Source organism: Coccinella septempunctata, chromosome 1 (genome assembly GCF_907165205.1).
Source record: "Coccinella septempunctata chromosome 1, icCocSept1.1, whole genome shotgun sequence".
Lineage (NCBI taxonomy): Eukaryota > Metazoa > Arthropoda > Insecta > Coleoptera > Coccinellidae > Coccinella > Coccinella septempunctata.
In genome coordinates, this window is record NC_058189.1 from 178,585 (window position 1) to 196,384 (window position 17,800).

The 17,800-nt window shown below is 32.5% G+C and overlaps 3 protein-coding genes across 12 annotated transcripts in view; 1 reads left to right on the forward strand and 2 right to left on the reverse strand.

The window, feature by feature from the left end:
• The window catches only part of LOC123322932 (calcium/calmodulin-dependent protein kinase type II alpha chain), a 41,938-nt gene extending 27,131 nt beyond the window's left edge, over positions 1-14,807 (forward strand). Inside the window, exons 11-16 of one of the 9 annotated variants that reach the window (XM_044911145.1) lie at positions 2,212-2,268; positions 5,353-5,484; positions 6,745-6,820; positions 7,616-7,710; positions 11,350-11,464; positions 11,967-14,807. In XM_044911145.1, coding sequence (XP_044767080.1) covers positions 2,212-2,268; positions 5,353-5,484; positions 6,745-6,820; positions 7,616-7,710; positions 11,350-11,464; positions 11,967-12,096 — 605 coding nt within the window. In that variant the 3' untranslated portion in view covers positions 12,097-14,807. Of the gene's footprint in view, positions 1-2,211; positions 2,269-5,352; positions 5,485-6,276; positions 6,340-6,744; positions 6,821-7,615; positions 7,714-11,349; positions 11,465-11,966 lie in introns of all 9 variants that reach the window. The other 8 variants (XM_044888170.1, XM_044911055.1, XM_044911262.1 and 5 more) reach the window with 8 other exon arrangements.
• LOC123306499 (facilitated trehalose transporter Tret1-like) lies at positions 8,005-10,489 on the reverse strand. The gene is made up of 2 exons (XM_044888573.1): positions 10,309-10,489; positions 8,005-9,653 (listed from the first exon to the last, which is right to left on the reverse strand). Exons 1-2 carry the CDS (start codon positions 10,343-10,345, stop codon positions 8,326-8,328), a joined length of 1,365 nt encoding a protein of 454 aa, XP_044744508.1. The 5' UTR covers positions 10,346-10,489; the 3' UTR covers positions 8,005-8,325.
• Positions 14,808-15,922: 1,115 nt separating the features above from the next.
• On the reverse strand, positions 15,923-16,985 carry LOC123313926 (HIG1 domain family member 1A, mitochondrial-like). Of its 2 annotated transcripts, none has more exons than XM_044899036.1 (3): positions 16,848-16,985; positions 16,616-16,708; positions 15,923-16,321 (listed from the first exon to the last, which is right to left on the reverse strand). In XM_044899036.1, exons 1-3 carry the CDS (start codon positions 16,858-16,860, stop codon positions 16,140-16,142), a joined length of 288 nt encoding a protein of 95 aa, XP_044754971.1. In that variant the 5' UTR covers positions 16,861-16,985; the 3' UTR covers positions 15,923-16,139. The 2 variants fall into 2 exon arrangements, with proteins under 2 accessions (XP_044754971.1, XP_044754974.1); XM_044899039.1 differs by having other exon boundaries at positions 16,795-16,937.
• Positions 16,986-17,800: the final 815 nt, after the last annotated feature.

Genomic DNA, 17,800 nt, shown 5'->3' on the forward strand with positions numbered 1-17,800 from the left:
GCTGCATGTCAAAAAGTAGGTCGCATTCACCACTGGTTTATCGTCTTTATTATTTTTCGTTCTTGATTTTATGTCAATCACATTGTTGTGGAAGTCAAAAAAATTGGGATTTATTTTTCTTTGGAAAATGAGCGATTCGATTTATGAATCCCGCCCAAGTATCTAATGTGCTTTTCATATTTTTTCTTTGTCCCAAACACAGGTAGACGTAACTTTCTTCGAATGCGTTCTAGAAATATTAGATTTCACTCAAAAATTAAAGGAACGATTTTATTTCAATTTGTTCGAATTGGGTGTGATACTGATGATCTGATAATATTTTATTATTGAAATAGAAGATGCACTTTTTCCAAAAATATTCTTAATTCATGATATTTTCTATATCCAAATAGGATGCGGAGTAATAATTAGTTACTACTACGTATCGCTTCAGTCAGTCAGTAGCAAAAAAAATCCAACATGAATTCATCAACAAACAAACCACTAACACGAAAAAAATCTAACTTTCTCTTTCTTCTTTAGTGTGGTGCTTCCCAAATATTCGTATTCCAGAAATTTGTTGCTTGGTTTTTCAGAAAAACCTTGTTGCTGAACAGGACATCTATGATAAAAGTATATTTGTATTGTATTATTTGCTATAATTATTTTCCTCAGTTGATTCGTAAATGCCAAATTTTAGCGAGAAAAATTTTAAGGTAGCATTCAAGTTGTAATCCTTATTGTATAAAAGACAAAATTATAAATAACAGAAGAATTTTTAATCAGCAGACCGACATTGTCTTTTTTGATGTTGAAACACCAAGCAATATTTTTAGGGGTATTTTAGGTGAATGCTTCAATTTAAAATATTTGAAATATGCTTCTTATGAAATCATCATTAGGTGTTATTTTTCTCATTTTTCTTTTATTGTTATGCATGACGACTTTAGCGTAGACTATAGTTTCTGTTATTGATTCATATTATTCAACTCTTTGTTGGTTTTGATCTATTGATTTTATTCTTATGCGGCTAATGAACTGTATAATTAATTCTTACCTTTTGAAACATGATTTCTGTTGTTACTGTTAACTGCTTTATAACGAAATCATAAAATGATATAATGAAAAAATTCGTTGTCATATATAAGCTGTGTAAATTCGACGAATGATTTTGTGTTTGAACGTAGTGCTTTTTCAGGAACTCATAAATATGGGAAGTATGTGAATATTATGATCAAGCCATATCTTTAATATCGATAAAAATTCATTCTGCTATAAGAAAGGGCCTTTTTTCAACCCAATGTATCTGCTATCACTTGAATGAATCTAGAGAAAATTCATCTGAATCACATTACTCCATTCTTTTTTATTATCTCTTGATAATTCGAAAAAAAATTGAGATGTTGTTGATGAATCGAAGTTTGAATGAAAAGATTTTCAATTCTAATTTGAATTAAAAATAACGGAGTAACTGCAATTTTTTTCTCTGTTCCTAACGTATTTAATTTTTCCCTGATTTTCAGGAGTCTGAATTGAGGTATTTGTAGGAACCTATTGGTGGAAACATTATATAAGTTTTAAATTTTGTGGGACGTGTCAAGAGAGTCCATTAACTTGAAACAAAATTTGAAGAGAGTTTCGTGAAATTTCGTACATGACCTTGAGCAACTGTAATTTTTTCAGTTGGTTGTTATTTTCTGAGGGCCACCTGTTCCACAGAATCTCTAACGAATGGAAAAAACATGATACATAATGGGAGAAAAGATTTTAATCAACCATGAATTTCCTTAAACACTCTCAAATCAATTTTTGGCCACTTGCTCTCAAAGGTCTTTCCATTTCTGAAATATTGAAGCTTCTTTCACGCCCGAGAGAACCATGTTTCACGAAATCCTTGTTGGAAAATTGCCCTTTCTTGGTCAATCTAAAATAAAGCCACAAAATGATCAGATACTTATAAGTACTACTTTCAACCACAATTCCAATTCATATCTGCAAAGCACGTTTGACGACGAATGTCAAAAAAATGTCTAGCCTTGCTGAACCTTGCTTACTTCAATTCCTAGCCTTGTGAAACTCTTCAGACTTTTTCTATAACCTTCAACTTTGCTGTATATATGTTCTATCACACACAATACTCGCCATAACATTCATTACACTGTATATATAACTTAGTTGTTAAGATATTTAATCTTTATGAATAACTGATTTATTTTCTGGGCCTACGCTCAGAGGAAAAGAAAGGCGCAGTCGATCGCAGTTCTACGGTAATAGCCAAAGAGCCGGAAGGTAAATCTACTAATAATAATCATTTTATTCACGAAGGCATTGCACCATTGACATACTAACGATGAGATGGACAATATTATCGACAAAAACGTAATCGCAGAAAGAAGTTGCGAAACCCAATTCAATTAAGCTAGAAGCTGCAAATTCCATAAACGGCTTCAGCTGAGATTTATCTATTCAAGTTCATAGCGAGCTGTTTCTCTGAGAAACATAATCTCGTATTCAGCCCACATGAATTATTAATTTCTCCACCTAGAGGACGACATCCTCCTCGAATATTGAATAAGGGGATACGGGAAAATTACAGCTTGATTAAATCATGAATAGAGTAATATGATTCTGATTAAGGCTCATAATTTGCTTGGTAGCATTTAACTGTGGTACCAACTATGGGATTATCATCCAAAATTTTGATCGCTGAATCCGTTTTAGAATGGTGAGAGCTTTTCTCGAAACCTCATTTCTATATATCCTCATAGTTTCAGTGAAATATTAATGTTCGTGATATGAATATTTTCACTGAAAATAGTGACAGGATATAAAAATTTGAATTAACAGTTTCTGCACCCTCCAATTTGATTGGTTCTACATTGAATACAGCAAAGTTTTATTGAAAATCATGATTTCTAGTTCGTTTTGCAAATAGAACCCGGAGAAGTTTATTAATCACTAATAACTATTAGTTTTTTGGAATAAATTAGACTTATGTCCATAAGTTGAAGAAATAATGTAATATGTCCAAATCAAAGTTTTAGATCATCAATGCTGCAATTTGCCGAAGATACTGAATTTTCCACTCCATTTTCTTTGGTCAACTCATTTTTTTCATTTAATATCCATCGATCAACAGAATGCCCATACTGTCTTGCGCTTCAAATGATTGCTTGATGTTTTCATAATTGTTTCAAATTTCTCTGCAAGAAATATGTTATGAATTTTTTTATCATCTCTAGCTAACGGGAGTGGTTTTCGCCATGGACGAAATGATTTGATGATATAACGTTCTTCGAAATCCTATTTATTCCATAAATAAGCATTCAAACGAAAGCTAGTGATGTAGGACTGATTTCACACGTCCTGCATCAGACACGAAATATCCACGACATTCTATCTATTTTATGGATGTTCGATGGACGTATTGAACAAAATAATTCAAAGTAACATCTGTCAAATGAACATTATGCAGGATGACCCTTTTTGAAAGACCCTTTCAGTGAATCTTTTCAAATGGATCACCCTGTAAAGATATACGTTAAGCTCTCTGCCTGATAAATTTAATGAACCATATAAGTACCTAATATGAATTTGGATGGTATAAAAATTATCAGAACTACATTAAAAAAAATAATAAACAAAGTAAGCAAATTTCTATATTCATTCTATATTCGAAATAAATATAATTATAGGAGGTGTAGGAAAGGGTCTGACTATGCAAAAGTTTGACGAAGAGGTACAAAACAATTGATATGAACTTCCTGTGGAAGACGAAGAAGTACGATATTCATATTGAATTTGCGATATTTTTTAATCACAAATATTTGTTCGAATGAAAGCATAACAGCAGGGATTGTAGGCATCAAATTAATCCTTAAGTAACGATTAGTGTTAGATTATTGATACCAAACCATAAAGAAAATGTGTTCTTCTTACAGATTATAAGAGGTTATAGAATGGGTGTGTAAATATTCGAAATGTCATTGAAGTGTTGCCAAATTCATTATTTAATATTTAGCTCTCGGTAGGTGAAAAAATTTTATCTCACCCTGTATACTCAGAAGATATCGCCGTCGCTATATGTATACGTTTATACCTGTGGACAAAATTGAGATTAGTCTCAAGCTCTTTGGCAAATATCCAAAAGTTAAATATAACGCGTAGGTATATGAAGATTCACAACTATGTACAACTACAAGGAACTTAATAACTTAATATAACTTCAAGTGGAAACTTCGAAATTTGAAGCTATTCTGTAGGTATAATGCCGACGCTCCAAAGGGAATGCAGTGGTAAACTAAAAATTTTTTGTCTTCGGTGTCCCTAGCAAAAATTAATCCTAGCAATACTAGTTGCAGGGCAGCAGATAAATCATTGATACTTTTTTTTATCTGTTTAGGAAAGTAAACAACTCATTCTGACTTCTAAATCGGTTGAATAATCAAAACTTATTTTTGAATTTTGATTAGAATAGATTTTTCGAATTTTTGTGTATGAATTACATCTTTTTCTCGACAAAAAGTCATCATGCTGATTTGATAAAATTTCCATCTCCATTCTAACTCTCATCAATGTGGTTAATTACTGTGTTCACTTTGTTTCTTCTCATCCTAAAACATCTTCCATCTAGGAACTTAACACCATAGGGAATGAATGTTGTTTTTATCCCACTAACGATCAGCATTTTGAGAGTTTCATGAAATATTTTGTCGTAGGATATTCCAATTGCTGCATATGCCATTAACATCGGATACTTGAATGGATTTTGTGCATCGTTATGATAATTTTTGTTTGTTACAAGCTGAGTGAATTAAAGGATATTTATTGATAGTTTCTTTTGAACAATCACCAGTCATAAGACCAGTAAATCTACCGAAAGTAGAAATATTCAGCATAACTGTGCGACATGTATATAATATCAGATTCTGTTTCATACGTGGTGGGTATTGATAATAATTGATTTAAATCCTGTTAGGATAAAAACCCTAGGTACCTATATAAAACTCGTGCTTCTGTTTTGAGGCAAGATCTAAAATTATCAGATATATACTATGAATGACATAAAGCTAAAGGTATTTACAAACTTTCAGCAATTACCTAATTGGTAATGATGATAACTAAATTCAACTTGTGTGATCTAATGCTAGGAAACTATTTTTTCTAAAATACTCCGAATGAAATATATTCAGATACCTACCACTTTTTGCACACCAGTTGAAACTATCTTTGAAGACAAGCACGTCGAATTGTATTAATGATGAATGCACTTCCCTCAATGTGTGTATTCATCTCTCAAATTGTGAAAACCATGAAAAGGTCTCTAATATAAGAGAACGGTAAATAAGTTATTTAGTAAGTATATCACGGTAGGCTCTGGTACACCACCCCAATCGCCAAGAGTAGCACCATCAACTTCAAGCTCCCCCTCAAGTTCTGTAACAACCTCAGTGATGAGACCAAATGCGCTTAACTTAGGACAAGCTATGCTTCAAAGTATTCAAGGTAGTTGTCGTTTGTGGGGTTTGCTGCTGATTAACAAGGTTTTCTTCCTATTAACAAGGGTTGTTTTCGTTCAACCAATAAGTACTCTTCTAATTCAGTGTTGCCAATGTAGGTCGTTTCTGCGTGTTGTAAACACTACCACTGATTGAACATGCGTCTCAAGTATTTTCGGATACTCTTGTAGAATTCGGAGGATATTTCCTTGCTTTTACAGTTACAGTCAATTGCATATACACTGCTCAACAATTGATGAGGATTATGAATTTATTTTACATAAAATAAATGAAATTAATGTTTCCGCGAAGCAAATAATAATAATTCTCTCATTATTTTGTGAGGACTAAACGCATTCTCTGGTATCAGAAAAATAAGCATTTTTAAGCAACTATTCCGGAAATAAATTGATAGAAAGGTCAGTGATCCCTATCATTTGATGAGAATAAGTGTATTTATCGGACAATCGAGAACTTTTTGACGCTTCAAAATTTTCAATTAACGTTTCTAATTAACGGGACCTATTTTCAGTTCGAAACTTCGAATATCAGAATGATCCATCTTATTAAATTATCTTCAGGTTCATGAAACACCGATTAGGCTGGAAATAATAAATTTCTTATTCGTTTTCACAACTTATTTCATCCTCTTATTTTTCATTTGACTCCTCAAAGAATAGTATAAATAGAATGATCGTAAAAATGTTCAGCTCTTGAATGAGCTGAATAATAGGATAAACTAATTTTTTGCATGCCTCGCTCATCGCATTACTAACGGAGCTTATTTATGCAATTATAGAAATACGGATTGTGTGCCCCAATAAGCCGTGCACACAGCTATCCACAAATTCTCAAACTTCAGGTATGCATAGTCCTGGGGAATGTTATGTGAATCTGAAGTATAGAGCTATTAATACTCACCTTCCTGCTTCCTATTGTATTGATTTGAATCTATACTACTCACTTTTTTCGTTTCTGATGCTGCAGTTTGAAATACGAGATCCTGAAGAATATTTGAGGTTGTATCAGAAATTTGATATGCCAAATATCCCGTTCAACATAAACCTCGAATATTCTGTAGTGGCATATCTACCTGAGTTAATTATTGTTGATACTGAATATTATATTTTGTTGTTTTTCGTACCTGAGCATGTGCACTTTGATAAAATGAACGTATAAACCAGTGGTATTTAGTGGTTTTGGTAGTTCGAAGATGAGAATATGACCAAGTGTTTATTGTGCGTTAATCTTTTTGATATTTCCATAGCTCGAAGACAGGAGATCATTAAAATCACCGAACAACTTATTGAAGCAATCAACTCGGGTGACTTTGTAGCTTATACGTAAGTGAGATTTTCATTTATTGGCCTAGTTATAAGAGTGTCTTTCTAAATACTTTTGAAGTGCTTAAGTTTGTGTACATACCTAGATGTGGCTTTTGGACGAGGTTTTGTTCTACTTTTGTTTTTTTTTCCTCCTTTTATTTTTATTATTTTTATATTTAAATGTTTTCATTTTTTGACAGACCATAAGAGTAATTTCAGTAAAAAAAAAGTACTACTGACTTTCATTATTCATCCCTCGTAACTGCTGTTAGGGATGCTTAGCAAGCTTGCATTACATTTCGTCAAGTTATTATTAATTAATAATAATTAATATAATTTCAATTAACGAAATACCTAAGTAACACCTCCAGATGGACGACCATCAAAAAATGAAAATTAAGAAAAAATTAAATGTAAAATTAAGAACAGTCCAGTGGCCAAATCTGCATTGCGGTGAGATAACATGCCACCTTTGTTTGTTTTAGTGTTAGCAAGTTAGCTTTCTAAAATGCGTTGCTTAATTCTTATTGTTTTCTTGGAAATTTCTATCCCAATATCTGTAAACCTTGGGACATAGATACATGGAATGGAAAATAAACATTTGTTCATTTAAATTTATCTATGTAACGCCCAACTTTCTTACTAATTTTATACCTTATGTTTTCAATTGGGAGAGAAAGTCCATAATAATTTTCAAGAAAAATTCCAGAACCTCTCAAAATATGTATCCTTTTTCTCGTTTTCGTGTATGTACAATTATTCTTTCAATCAATATTAAAAATTATTGAATTCGTCCTTTTTTTTCTTTTTCAGAAAAATTTGTGATCCTCATCTCACAGCATTCGAGCCTGAAGCCATGGGGAATTTAGTGGAAGGCATGGATTTCCATAAATTTTATTTCGATAACGGTAGTGAGTATTTCTCAAAAGAATCATGGCGATGTATGATGAAATAAAAACTATGTTTGCCAGGTGGAAAACGCTGAAAATTGCACACAACTATAAATTCATTCCGAAATCTCCTAAAAACATTTCTTTTATTTTTATACACTCCAAATAAAATTCAAATCACATAAAATTAACCATTTCATCCCTATAATAAGGAAATATTGATAAAAAACGTAATTTTTTTGTCATTGGCAAGTCCACACCATAGCGAATTTGCTTAGATAAAATAAACGAATAAAGAAGAATAATTCTACATTTATCAGTCAACTAAGCATTTATTCATCACTGAGGATTTGAATTTTGACATATATAAGCTGTTGTATCTAAGTATAAGCTGTATATCACATTGGTGATCTTAATTTCAACATTTTCAAAGGTATGGTATTAACTCAGAATATTGTAAATATATTCGTCATCCTTAGGATGAAAACATAATAAACTCGTTAATATAACAAAACTAAACTTCAAATATAAAGTTTATCAGCATATCACAAGATTGGGTAGTGCTCCAATGATTAAAATCTCACTCTCCCAATTCCATTTCAGGTAATAGAAGATACATATTCAATATTTAGTTCATTTATCCAACATTTTCAAAATTTCTTGAAAATCTTTCCCCTTCGTTTCCGGAATGTAGAGAAGGGAAAACAAAAGGGCTATAAGGGCATTGCCAGAAAATATCCAGAAAGAATAGTGAAATCCAATGAGATCTTTCATCGTAGGAAAAATAAGAGTCGTAGCGAAAGCGAAAGAAACACAAACGGTTGTTGTAATCGTGGCAGCCTTAGATTTCGACTGACTCGAGAACAATTCCCCTACAAGAGTCCATGGTAGGGAGCTCAATCCCAATTTGAAACTGATAGTGAAAAAGATCATAGTTGATAGCGGTAAAAACCAAAACGTCGACATGTCCATCCCTTTTTCCATCAAGTAAAAATGTAATCCTAATACGAAGATGGAAAGAGAACACCCACCACATGATAATGCTAGCAACAGTCTTCTTCCCCATTTGTCTACCACCGTGGTAGTAAATATAACAACAATTGTTTGGATTGCCCCGACGATAATTGCAGATTTAGATGATGAAAACTTACTTCCGGAAGCTATAAAAATGTTCTCCATATAAGAAAATACTACTGTAACACCTATACATTGCTGCAGAAGCATGAGAGTCGCTGATATTGTCAGTCCTTTTCTGAAACGTCTACTTTTGAATAGATCACATAAGGATAACCCACTGTCGGAAAATCCTTCCACTGTTTCCTTCATCAGTGCCAACTCTTTGAGGTTTGCACAAGGATCGTTCTTCCTCAGTTTATTCAAACTGATTTCAGCATCCCTCTCGTTTCCTTTGGTCAAGTAATAATAAGGACTTTCGGGTACGAAAAAACCGAATAGAAAGAGGAACAACCCTAAAGGTGCCATCAGAAGGAAGCTGAATGTTCTTAGACTTACGAGAGGACCCAAAGTATAGACGTAGAGCAGTCCGAGGGCTAGAAATACCCCCATAAGACCACTCAAAAACCCTCTTGTCTGGGTTTCCGCGATTTCCCCAACATACATTGGAACCACCGTAAATACACTTCCGGTACCCACCCCTAACATGAATCTTGCCACATAAAACTCAACAGGTCTAGTGGCAAATGCCAAGATCGAATGGGCAAAGAGCATGGGTATAGCAAACATCAACAGTGATCTTTTGCGACCGATTGCTTCTGAAAAGTATCCTGCTGCGATCGGTCCACAAATTGCACCAAGACTGACCAAAGAAGTTATGAGAGACTCTTCCGTAGTCGTTATAGGTCTTCCAATGGGATTCCTCGTAGTATCGTTGCTCTTCAAAGAGGTCAATACAGTTGAGGACCAAGAGTATGCGTTTCCATTAGCGAACGCCATCAAATTCACTGCAATAAGAAAAATTCATTATATTATCATTGAAGATTAGCTGTGGTCCATTCAAAATGCAATGTCAATTCTCAGGGCTTATACATCTATCTAATGATATTTTTTTCTTGCGAAGTAGGTAAATAAAATTCTGGAGCCCCAGATTACCTGAAATTTTTGTCAAGAAGAAATGAAAGCTGCGATTTTTTTCAAGGACTAGTTATATTTTCTATAAAAAATAGATTTGCTCAAAAACGCTCTATACTTGAGGAAGAAAAAACTTGTAAAATAAAAAATGTTATCTAAAAACTGGAATTACATGATTTTAACTACGACAGAGTAGCATCTTTAGGTGGGTGGGGCTAAATTGTGAAATTGTAATAGGGAAACACGTACATGTCGTAGTTAAATAACTTCAATGATGGATTTTCATCAAGTAATAATCAATAAAATATAGAAAAAAAAATTATACGCGTACTGAAGGCCATTACTCGTCCTTGGAAATATTCGTGAAATCAAACATTGAATTCAATTATTCGGTAATTTCTAATAACAACTGTTAGATAAGGTGCTGGCAGAAAACTTAACTTATATGTTCATAAATTTTCGGTAACCATTTTTGCAAATATGTTAAAGTAGTTGAAGAAAACGAGTAATCATTATGCCTCCACTTACCAGTGCATGCCGAAGCAATAAGTTTTACGTTCGGCATTGTTGAAAGTGGACTGGACCTCAACTTCCTCGACAGCTACACGATTACATGGTTATCTCAAAAAAATTTGGTCAACGTCATTGAAATTCAAATACCGACGATAGTTTCAATATTTTATACGTCTTATATTATTAGGTATACAAACGCATACTTTGTTATTTAATCCTTGATATTTGCACAAGTCAATCCCAGCAAATAATATATGTAAGATTGAATAAATTCCTGATTTGATATCATAATGGTCCAGCGCAAATAAAGAGCGTTTCGGAAGTTCAGCATCTATCAGTTCTCATTATGAAGAGAAATCTAATTCAGTACATTTGGATATCACTGAAATACCGCAAGGGAAATTAAAGGCAACTGTGGACCTTCCCAAAGAAGAAAAGGCAAATGCTTTAGAAAATTGGAACAATGCAATCTTGGTGCAATGAGATTATACAGCGTTCATGAACTTTGACCGCGTAATTTTAGCTGTAAAAATGTATTTCTGGTAGGAATCAACTTGATTTGGATCTGCCAAATTACGCTTGATATGATTGTCATCTTGGTAAACTGATCCTGCAAAAAAAATGAGTGGACTGACTTTATTTTTATAGAGATTAAGTATTGTATCAAACTCAGTTTTGCCTGTTTGGTGTGTTCTACCTAAAACTGGAACACCCCAGACTTGCTCGCTTCATTTTCCAATTCAAAATTCAATTTATTAGTACCTAATAATAATAATATCCGCTAGGGGTACTAGCTTAGAACTCAAGCAGAATCATGACTGCAACGAAAATTGAGGAAATTACGTTTCTAATTATAGAACTCAATCAAATTATTGATGAAAAAAATAAAATAATAGAATCGAGATGAATATAATATTCCTGAACCAATATGTGAAATCTTCAGCGTTTTACTTAAAATTGACTTTGAGAATATCACAATAAAATGTAACATCAAGTACTTACTACATTGAATTGTCTTATTACATTTGTTTCATTTTGCATTTCTGTATTTTACAGTTCTCAGTAAGAACTGTAAGGCAGTCAACACCACCATTTTAAACCCACATGTTCATCTTTTGGGAGAAGATGCAGCATGTATAGCCTATGTCAGGCTCACTCAGTACTTAGACAAGTAAGTATTTTTATTATTTCCAGATATCATTTCAAAACGATAGCTTACTGTACAGATAGAAATACAAATTTTCCTGTATTTTAAAATATGTTTTTGGCAGAACCTTAAATGCTTTGAACAAACTCGAGTAATTATTGTCCATGCATTTTCGCCAATGACTACTTCTACTCAATAGAGGTACATAGAATGTCTGATCATTTTCTATCTGTCAGTTTTAGGGGGCTGTATTTTTAAGCAGGGGCAGCTCAAAAAAAAATAATTATGTATGACTGTTTTTGGATAAGGAATCACTCTTTAAGTCTTTTCGCAACAATTCATTTACACCCTGTATATCAAAACTATACACATTTTTATCCAAAAAATTGGAAATTTCAGATAGGACGGAAGTTTTAGCTTTGATAATCTATATCTTAAAGAAATCTTTCACATTTGCAAGTTGATTGTTTTCGGCGAGTCCTCTCCATATACCACACATGTCTCAATTTGAACTTTCCATTTCCAGACAAGGCCAGGCCCACACCCATCAATCAGAGGAGAGTCGAGTTTGGCACAAAAAAGACAACAAATGGCAAAACGTGCATTTTCACAGGAGTGGTAGCACCGGCGGAAGTGCATTTGGATTCAGTAAATAGTTCACTTGAAACTTTCTCTGCTTCTTGTGTGAAAAGTGACAGTTTGATCAAGACCGCGGAAAAAAATTAACGAAGATTGTTTTAGATTGATTGATTGAATCTATTCACATATAAACACTTCGCATTTTCCTGGTCAACTTTTCATCTAATTTTCACCGTTCAATAATGAATTGTAAATTTACGAATTACCTCTTCATATTCGCTTACATGATTTATTTATAAAATCCCCTATCTTGATGTAATAAATGAAATAACGAGATTTCGCCGGGTTTTTTCAGACAAATATACTGAAAAACTGCTTGAGAAAATCGCATAAGGCAACTTGTTTTTATATGCAGGTGGATCTACCAAAACTTCCGAAAAATCACAACATATCCATGATCCTCTTAAAGAGAATCCAATGAATTGATTCACACTCAAGAAGGAAAATGTACTTTTTTTTCCTGTTGCCCACTATGCATTTTCGAGATAATAAAGAACTTTTCAATTTTAAAGATCTTCCTCTAGATTTCAAAGCGGAGAAACTAAACTGAAGGAAGAGATTTATTTACTCCTCTGTAATATAAAGTATCCTCAAAAACATTGTTTTGTTCATATATCGAAAGGTAGTGATTTCAGTAGAAGATCATCAGTTGTGCAAAAATACACTTGTTTTTGTTCTGAAAGGGCTAGAACATTTGAGATAAACTTTAGAAATTGAAGTTCTATTTATTACATATTATGTACTATATATATTATATTACCCTGGAACTACCAAAGAAATGCTCGTCGTAAATAGGGAATAAGTTATTTTCAAAATTGAAAATTTTTAGTGAATGTCATCAAAGAAATTCGATAGCGATGGGAATATATGCGACCAAGTGAAAGAATAAACATACCTATACTATCTACTCTTCGACCGTAGAAACAAATATAGGGGCATTTCTGACAGATAATTTTTATAGAATAATCGAATTTTTATTCTAGAATATCTTATTCCGAATTTTAAATTGAGTGAGTTTTTCCTCAATTAACAAATACGTACCTGTAGGTATATGCAGGAGGCACTTGTGAATTGGTGTGAATATTCCTTTCTGCTTCCAAGATATTGTGCCAACATGAAGTTGTTGCTGGAATTCACTATGACGATTATTTCATTAAATAAAATAACTCAAAGTTAGTTAAGTTAAGAACAGAAGAATCGATTTCAAAAAGTTTCATTACTTCACAAGTGCCCGTATACCTATACAATCTACAAAACTGAATAAGTATGCCGATTACAATTGGGTACTCTTTAATATAATAATAATAATAATATTATAATACTTTGAAATAAAATATCCCCTTCTATATAATATGTCAGATTCAGTGTACTATACATGAAAGCTTGAGGCAAGTTCAGTTACTCAAGGTTTATTCTGAATTTGGGGCCTTCCAACTGCCTTCAATCCTAGAGGTACTGTAGCTCCATCATCTCATAATATAGGTTTCACTGTAGGGTGATTTTTTACGCAAGTTTTGACCTTTAAAGCAGGAATATTCTCTTAGAATGATTAATCGGATTGAAACAAATTCAAACTGATACGTTTCAATCGGTAAACTTCAGCTTAATTATCATCATAAAAACTCAAGTTGAAGCTTGGAGATAATTCCCATAAAATATAAACAGATAAGTGATTAGATTTTCTGTTCTTGAGAATTAATAAGGAAGTACAAATTGTTCAAAATCAGACTTTTAGGGAAAATGAAGAGATAAAGCAGCTTTGTTTAAATTTGGAAGATTTATTCAAACTTTCACAGTTTCACCACATGTTAGATAGAAATAAAATGTGGATTTAGATATTCAATTTCATTCATTATGAATATAGGAATGTATAAAGTTATTGGAAGTTTGAGAATATTGTATTTCTACATTGATTCGGATATAGTTTATACTCGAAATTGTTCTTGTGTGGTTGATGACAACATATAGATGTAATTATATTAATTAACTCGGAAAAACTTTGTTCTTCAGATAATGAATTTGCCTAATTAATATGATGGCTTCTCTGATATAAATTCTTCATTGCTGAATTGAACTTGAAATTCATTCACTGTCGAATATTCAATTGAATAATATAAGAAATATATTTAATGTTCAACTTTTTGCATTTAACGAATTTCAGAGTTTCTGCTTTCAAGTGATATTTGGTGAATATAGGTATTCAACGACAAAAGTAACGAATGAATTTGAAACATCTGCAAAAAGGGACTCATAAGTATTTAATACCTACATAAAACATAACTACCTACCTAATAATAGATAGCCGATAGATTCGTCGTTGAATTTTTTCAATTGAACCACGAATTCTACAAATTTTATATGGGGAATCCTTTCTACCTATACCATTTCTCAATGTGCAATATTGTATTCCTTAAGCATATGTAATTTTCAAATGAATCATTTGGAATGATGCACAATTGATTCTTATGATTATTGAAATTCTGCAGAGTTTCAATATTGCGCAAGGACATCCAAAAATTGAATCTCAACAATTGATTGAGGATTCGCTACTTTTAACTTTCAGAAAATTCCACTCATCGTCTGTTCAAACAATATTGACTCTCTGTAGAAGGCCTCTCTATTAATAATTAAGTGGAGTGCGTTTTTCCATTAATACATAAATTGTGAAAAGTGAGAGTGAATAATATTATATCACAAGTGAATCAGAATTACATGTTTTTTTGAAGAATAAGTGTGTTTATTGTTTGTAGAACACCAGATGTGATTTCAACCTCTACTACTTAGCCATTTTTGACAGAATCATAATGCTATCATCCATATATTTTTGCACAAAAAGAAACTGAAGAAATGGTTATCTCCAACATAAATTTCATATTTTTTTTCCAAAAATATAGGTGCACCTTTTCGGTAAACCAGAAATACCTATATTTATTGATGAGATGAGCACTGATATATGTGCTCATCATATTTGGCCACAGACCCATTCATAACAAATAGTAACAACTGTTTGTTATACTGCTCCTTGCAGTTTTTACTGATCATCGCCATTGTGAAGGGTTTCCAAGAAGAGAGTTGCTCTTTCAGAATATGTATCGTATTATAAGATCTGCGATGATTTTTCTGGGAGATACGAGTGTCGAAAAACGACCTTCCAAAAATTCTCAAAAAGATGGGGAAGGTAAAACTTCGTCAAGACGAGGTCGATGAAATTTCGAGATTCAGTACGAGAAGGTTATGGTATACCCTCCATAGAGAAGGTATAAAACTCGACTGAAATGCCACCTACTGGCACGATTTTGAATTAACATAAACATAACATCACCCAAACTCACAAAGAGATTTTCATTGAAACCGTCCCAGCTGAGCAGATTTCAAGCATTTCAACATTTAGGGAATCTGCTATATTATTACAATTTTCGTTGTAGAATGCACTATGCAGTGATTATGTAATTTTCTTAAAAGAAGGGAATTGAGGCCCAAGTAACTTTCTTGAGACAAGTTTATGTTCAAACAATATGCTCTAGTCAAATTTCTAAATCCTTATGGGAATCCCACAGCAATCGAAATGGAATTCTAACTGTAATATAATTACAAGCAATTGAAAATTAAGTTGAAAACTGAAATTTTTCAAGGATTTTCAGTTTGAATAAATTATCTGCAAGTATTAAGTTTCCAGATCAGTAACATTGAATAAATTGATACCATTTATGATCATAGATGATCAAATTATTGCCATGATAGGTCCCAACTCCTGTCCTGTGTTTTATTATGGCCCCTAAATGAAAACAGTAATAAGTACTTTATATTTGTTCTCCATAATCAATAAAATTTTAACACACGAAATGAGAGATACTTATATATTATTATTCATTTTTAGTTATATTGGTAAAACTTACATTAAATCACATTGCTCACATAGTTATGTTCATTGGAAAAAAGAATTGGCTCATATAACAGATAAGAAAATATAATTTAATGATAAATACTGTACAACTAAGTTCGAAATATTTCTAGCAATATGGACCAGCCACATTGAATGCACTAGAGAAAACTATTTTTTTCACTCTTCTTTGAATATGTATTGCTTAACCATTGTGTATGCCAGCCCGCAGGTAAGGGCACCTACAGCTGCTCCTTGCGCTCCTACTCTGAGGTGCATCAAATATACACTTGTGCTCATTTTTCCTTTATTTTTGAACATGTAAGCACCATATGCTACAGCCATTGATAGAACCCCGATAGCTGTTGAAAGAAAATAGATCTAGTATTCAAGTGGAACCAGAACACTAAATGACTAATGTTTATGAAAAAAGTTGGAATGAAATACCCCATAAAGTTTCTACGGATAATGAAAAGAGAAAATCACATTTAACCAAATACTCTGACTTTATGTATCCATAATAATGGTAAAAGAATATTAATATTGAGAAAGAATATTGAATATTAACTGTGTATATTAGTGGTTTGTAGGAGAAAAGCAGCAGTTATCAATCTACGAACTAGAATACACCTAAAACTTCATCCGAACTAGCTTACCTATAGGAAACATCGGAGCCTCTTGGGACTTTTTAAGGAGTTTGTTGCTATTGTCATCATATCTATAGGAGGTTTTGTCGCTCATGGTGGATGCTACGAAAAAAAAAACAACTCATTGATCCCCATTATTGATTTTTTTTTCAAAAAGTACAGATAGAAATATTAGTTAGTGAACTTACTGATCGCTCTAGATGTTAGTAATTTATTATCGATATATTTTAGATGATATTACCATGTGAAGACATATTACACAATTTCCTGAACAATTCGTAATCACTTCAAGAAGAGACAGACTGCTTCAAGGTTCGATAAATTAACCTTTCCTCTGTTTCTTTGGTTTTTAGACGTCAAAATTTGACAGATACAACCATAGAAGTAGTAATTAAATAAATGACAAGTTAAATCAACGGTTCTATGTAAGATACTTGTGCTTCGCATAAAACTTAAGCAGTGGCGGCTCGTCTGCAAGGTAAGCGGAAACTAACCTCGAAAGTATTCTCATCCGCCATTTTGGATCCAAATTTGAACAGTTCAAGTAGTTAGATAAATGTAAAGGTTTCTTCTTAATGCGAAAAAATATCGTATATTTATGTTTCAAGAAAGATAGATAGAAGTTAGTAGAATTTATTTATTTTTATTTATTTATTTATTTAAATAAATAAATAATAAAAAATAGAATTTTCATTAAAATGGAGAAAATGGTAGAAAAATGGTCAGAAAAAGAAGATCGAAAGTTGAAAACCAAATTTAATAACGCAGTACGTAGCTTCGATTACACAAAATCTCATTCATATGTGGAAAGTTATTATGTAGACTATGTTAGCGGTATAATGCAATAAAAATGAGTTCCTACCTACTCCTAAATGAAATAGCAATTTCCCTAGCGAACAGATTTTTCCTTTCTGCCTTCAGCAAAAAATTTCCTGGGGCTTCTTGTTCCTTTTCCGTCAACGAAATCTGAAACGTATGAACAAATTATCATTTTACTTTATTACTCTCTATGTTTACGTCAAAAGAATATAGAGATGCTAGAAAAATTCGAACGGAGATCTATATTACATTTTCAATTCTTATAGTAAAAAAACCATCGAAATGGTTAATGAGAACGTTTGCGTCGAATATTCCATTCAATATTTTCTGACCTTCATCATCCACGAATTTCAATACATATTCTGAAAATGGATG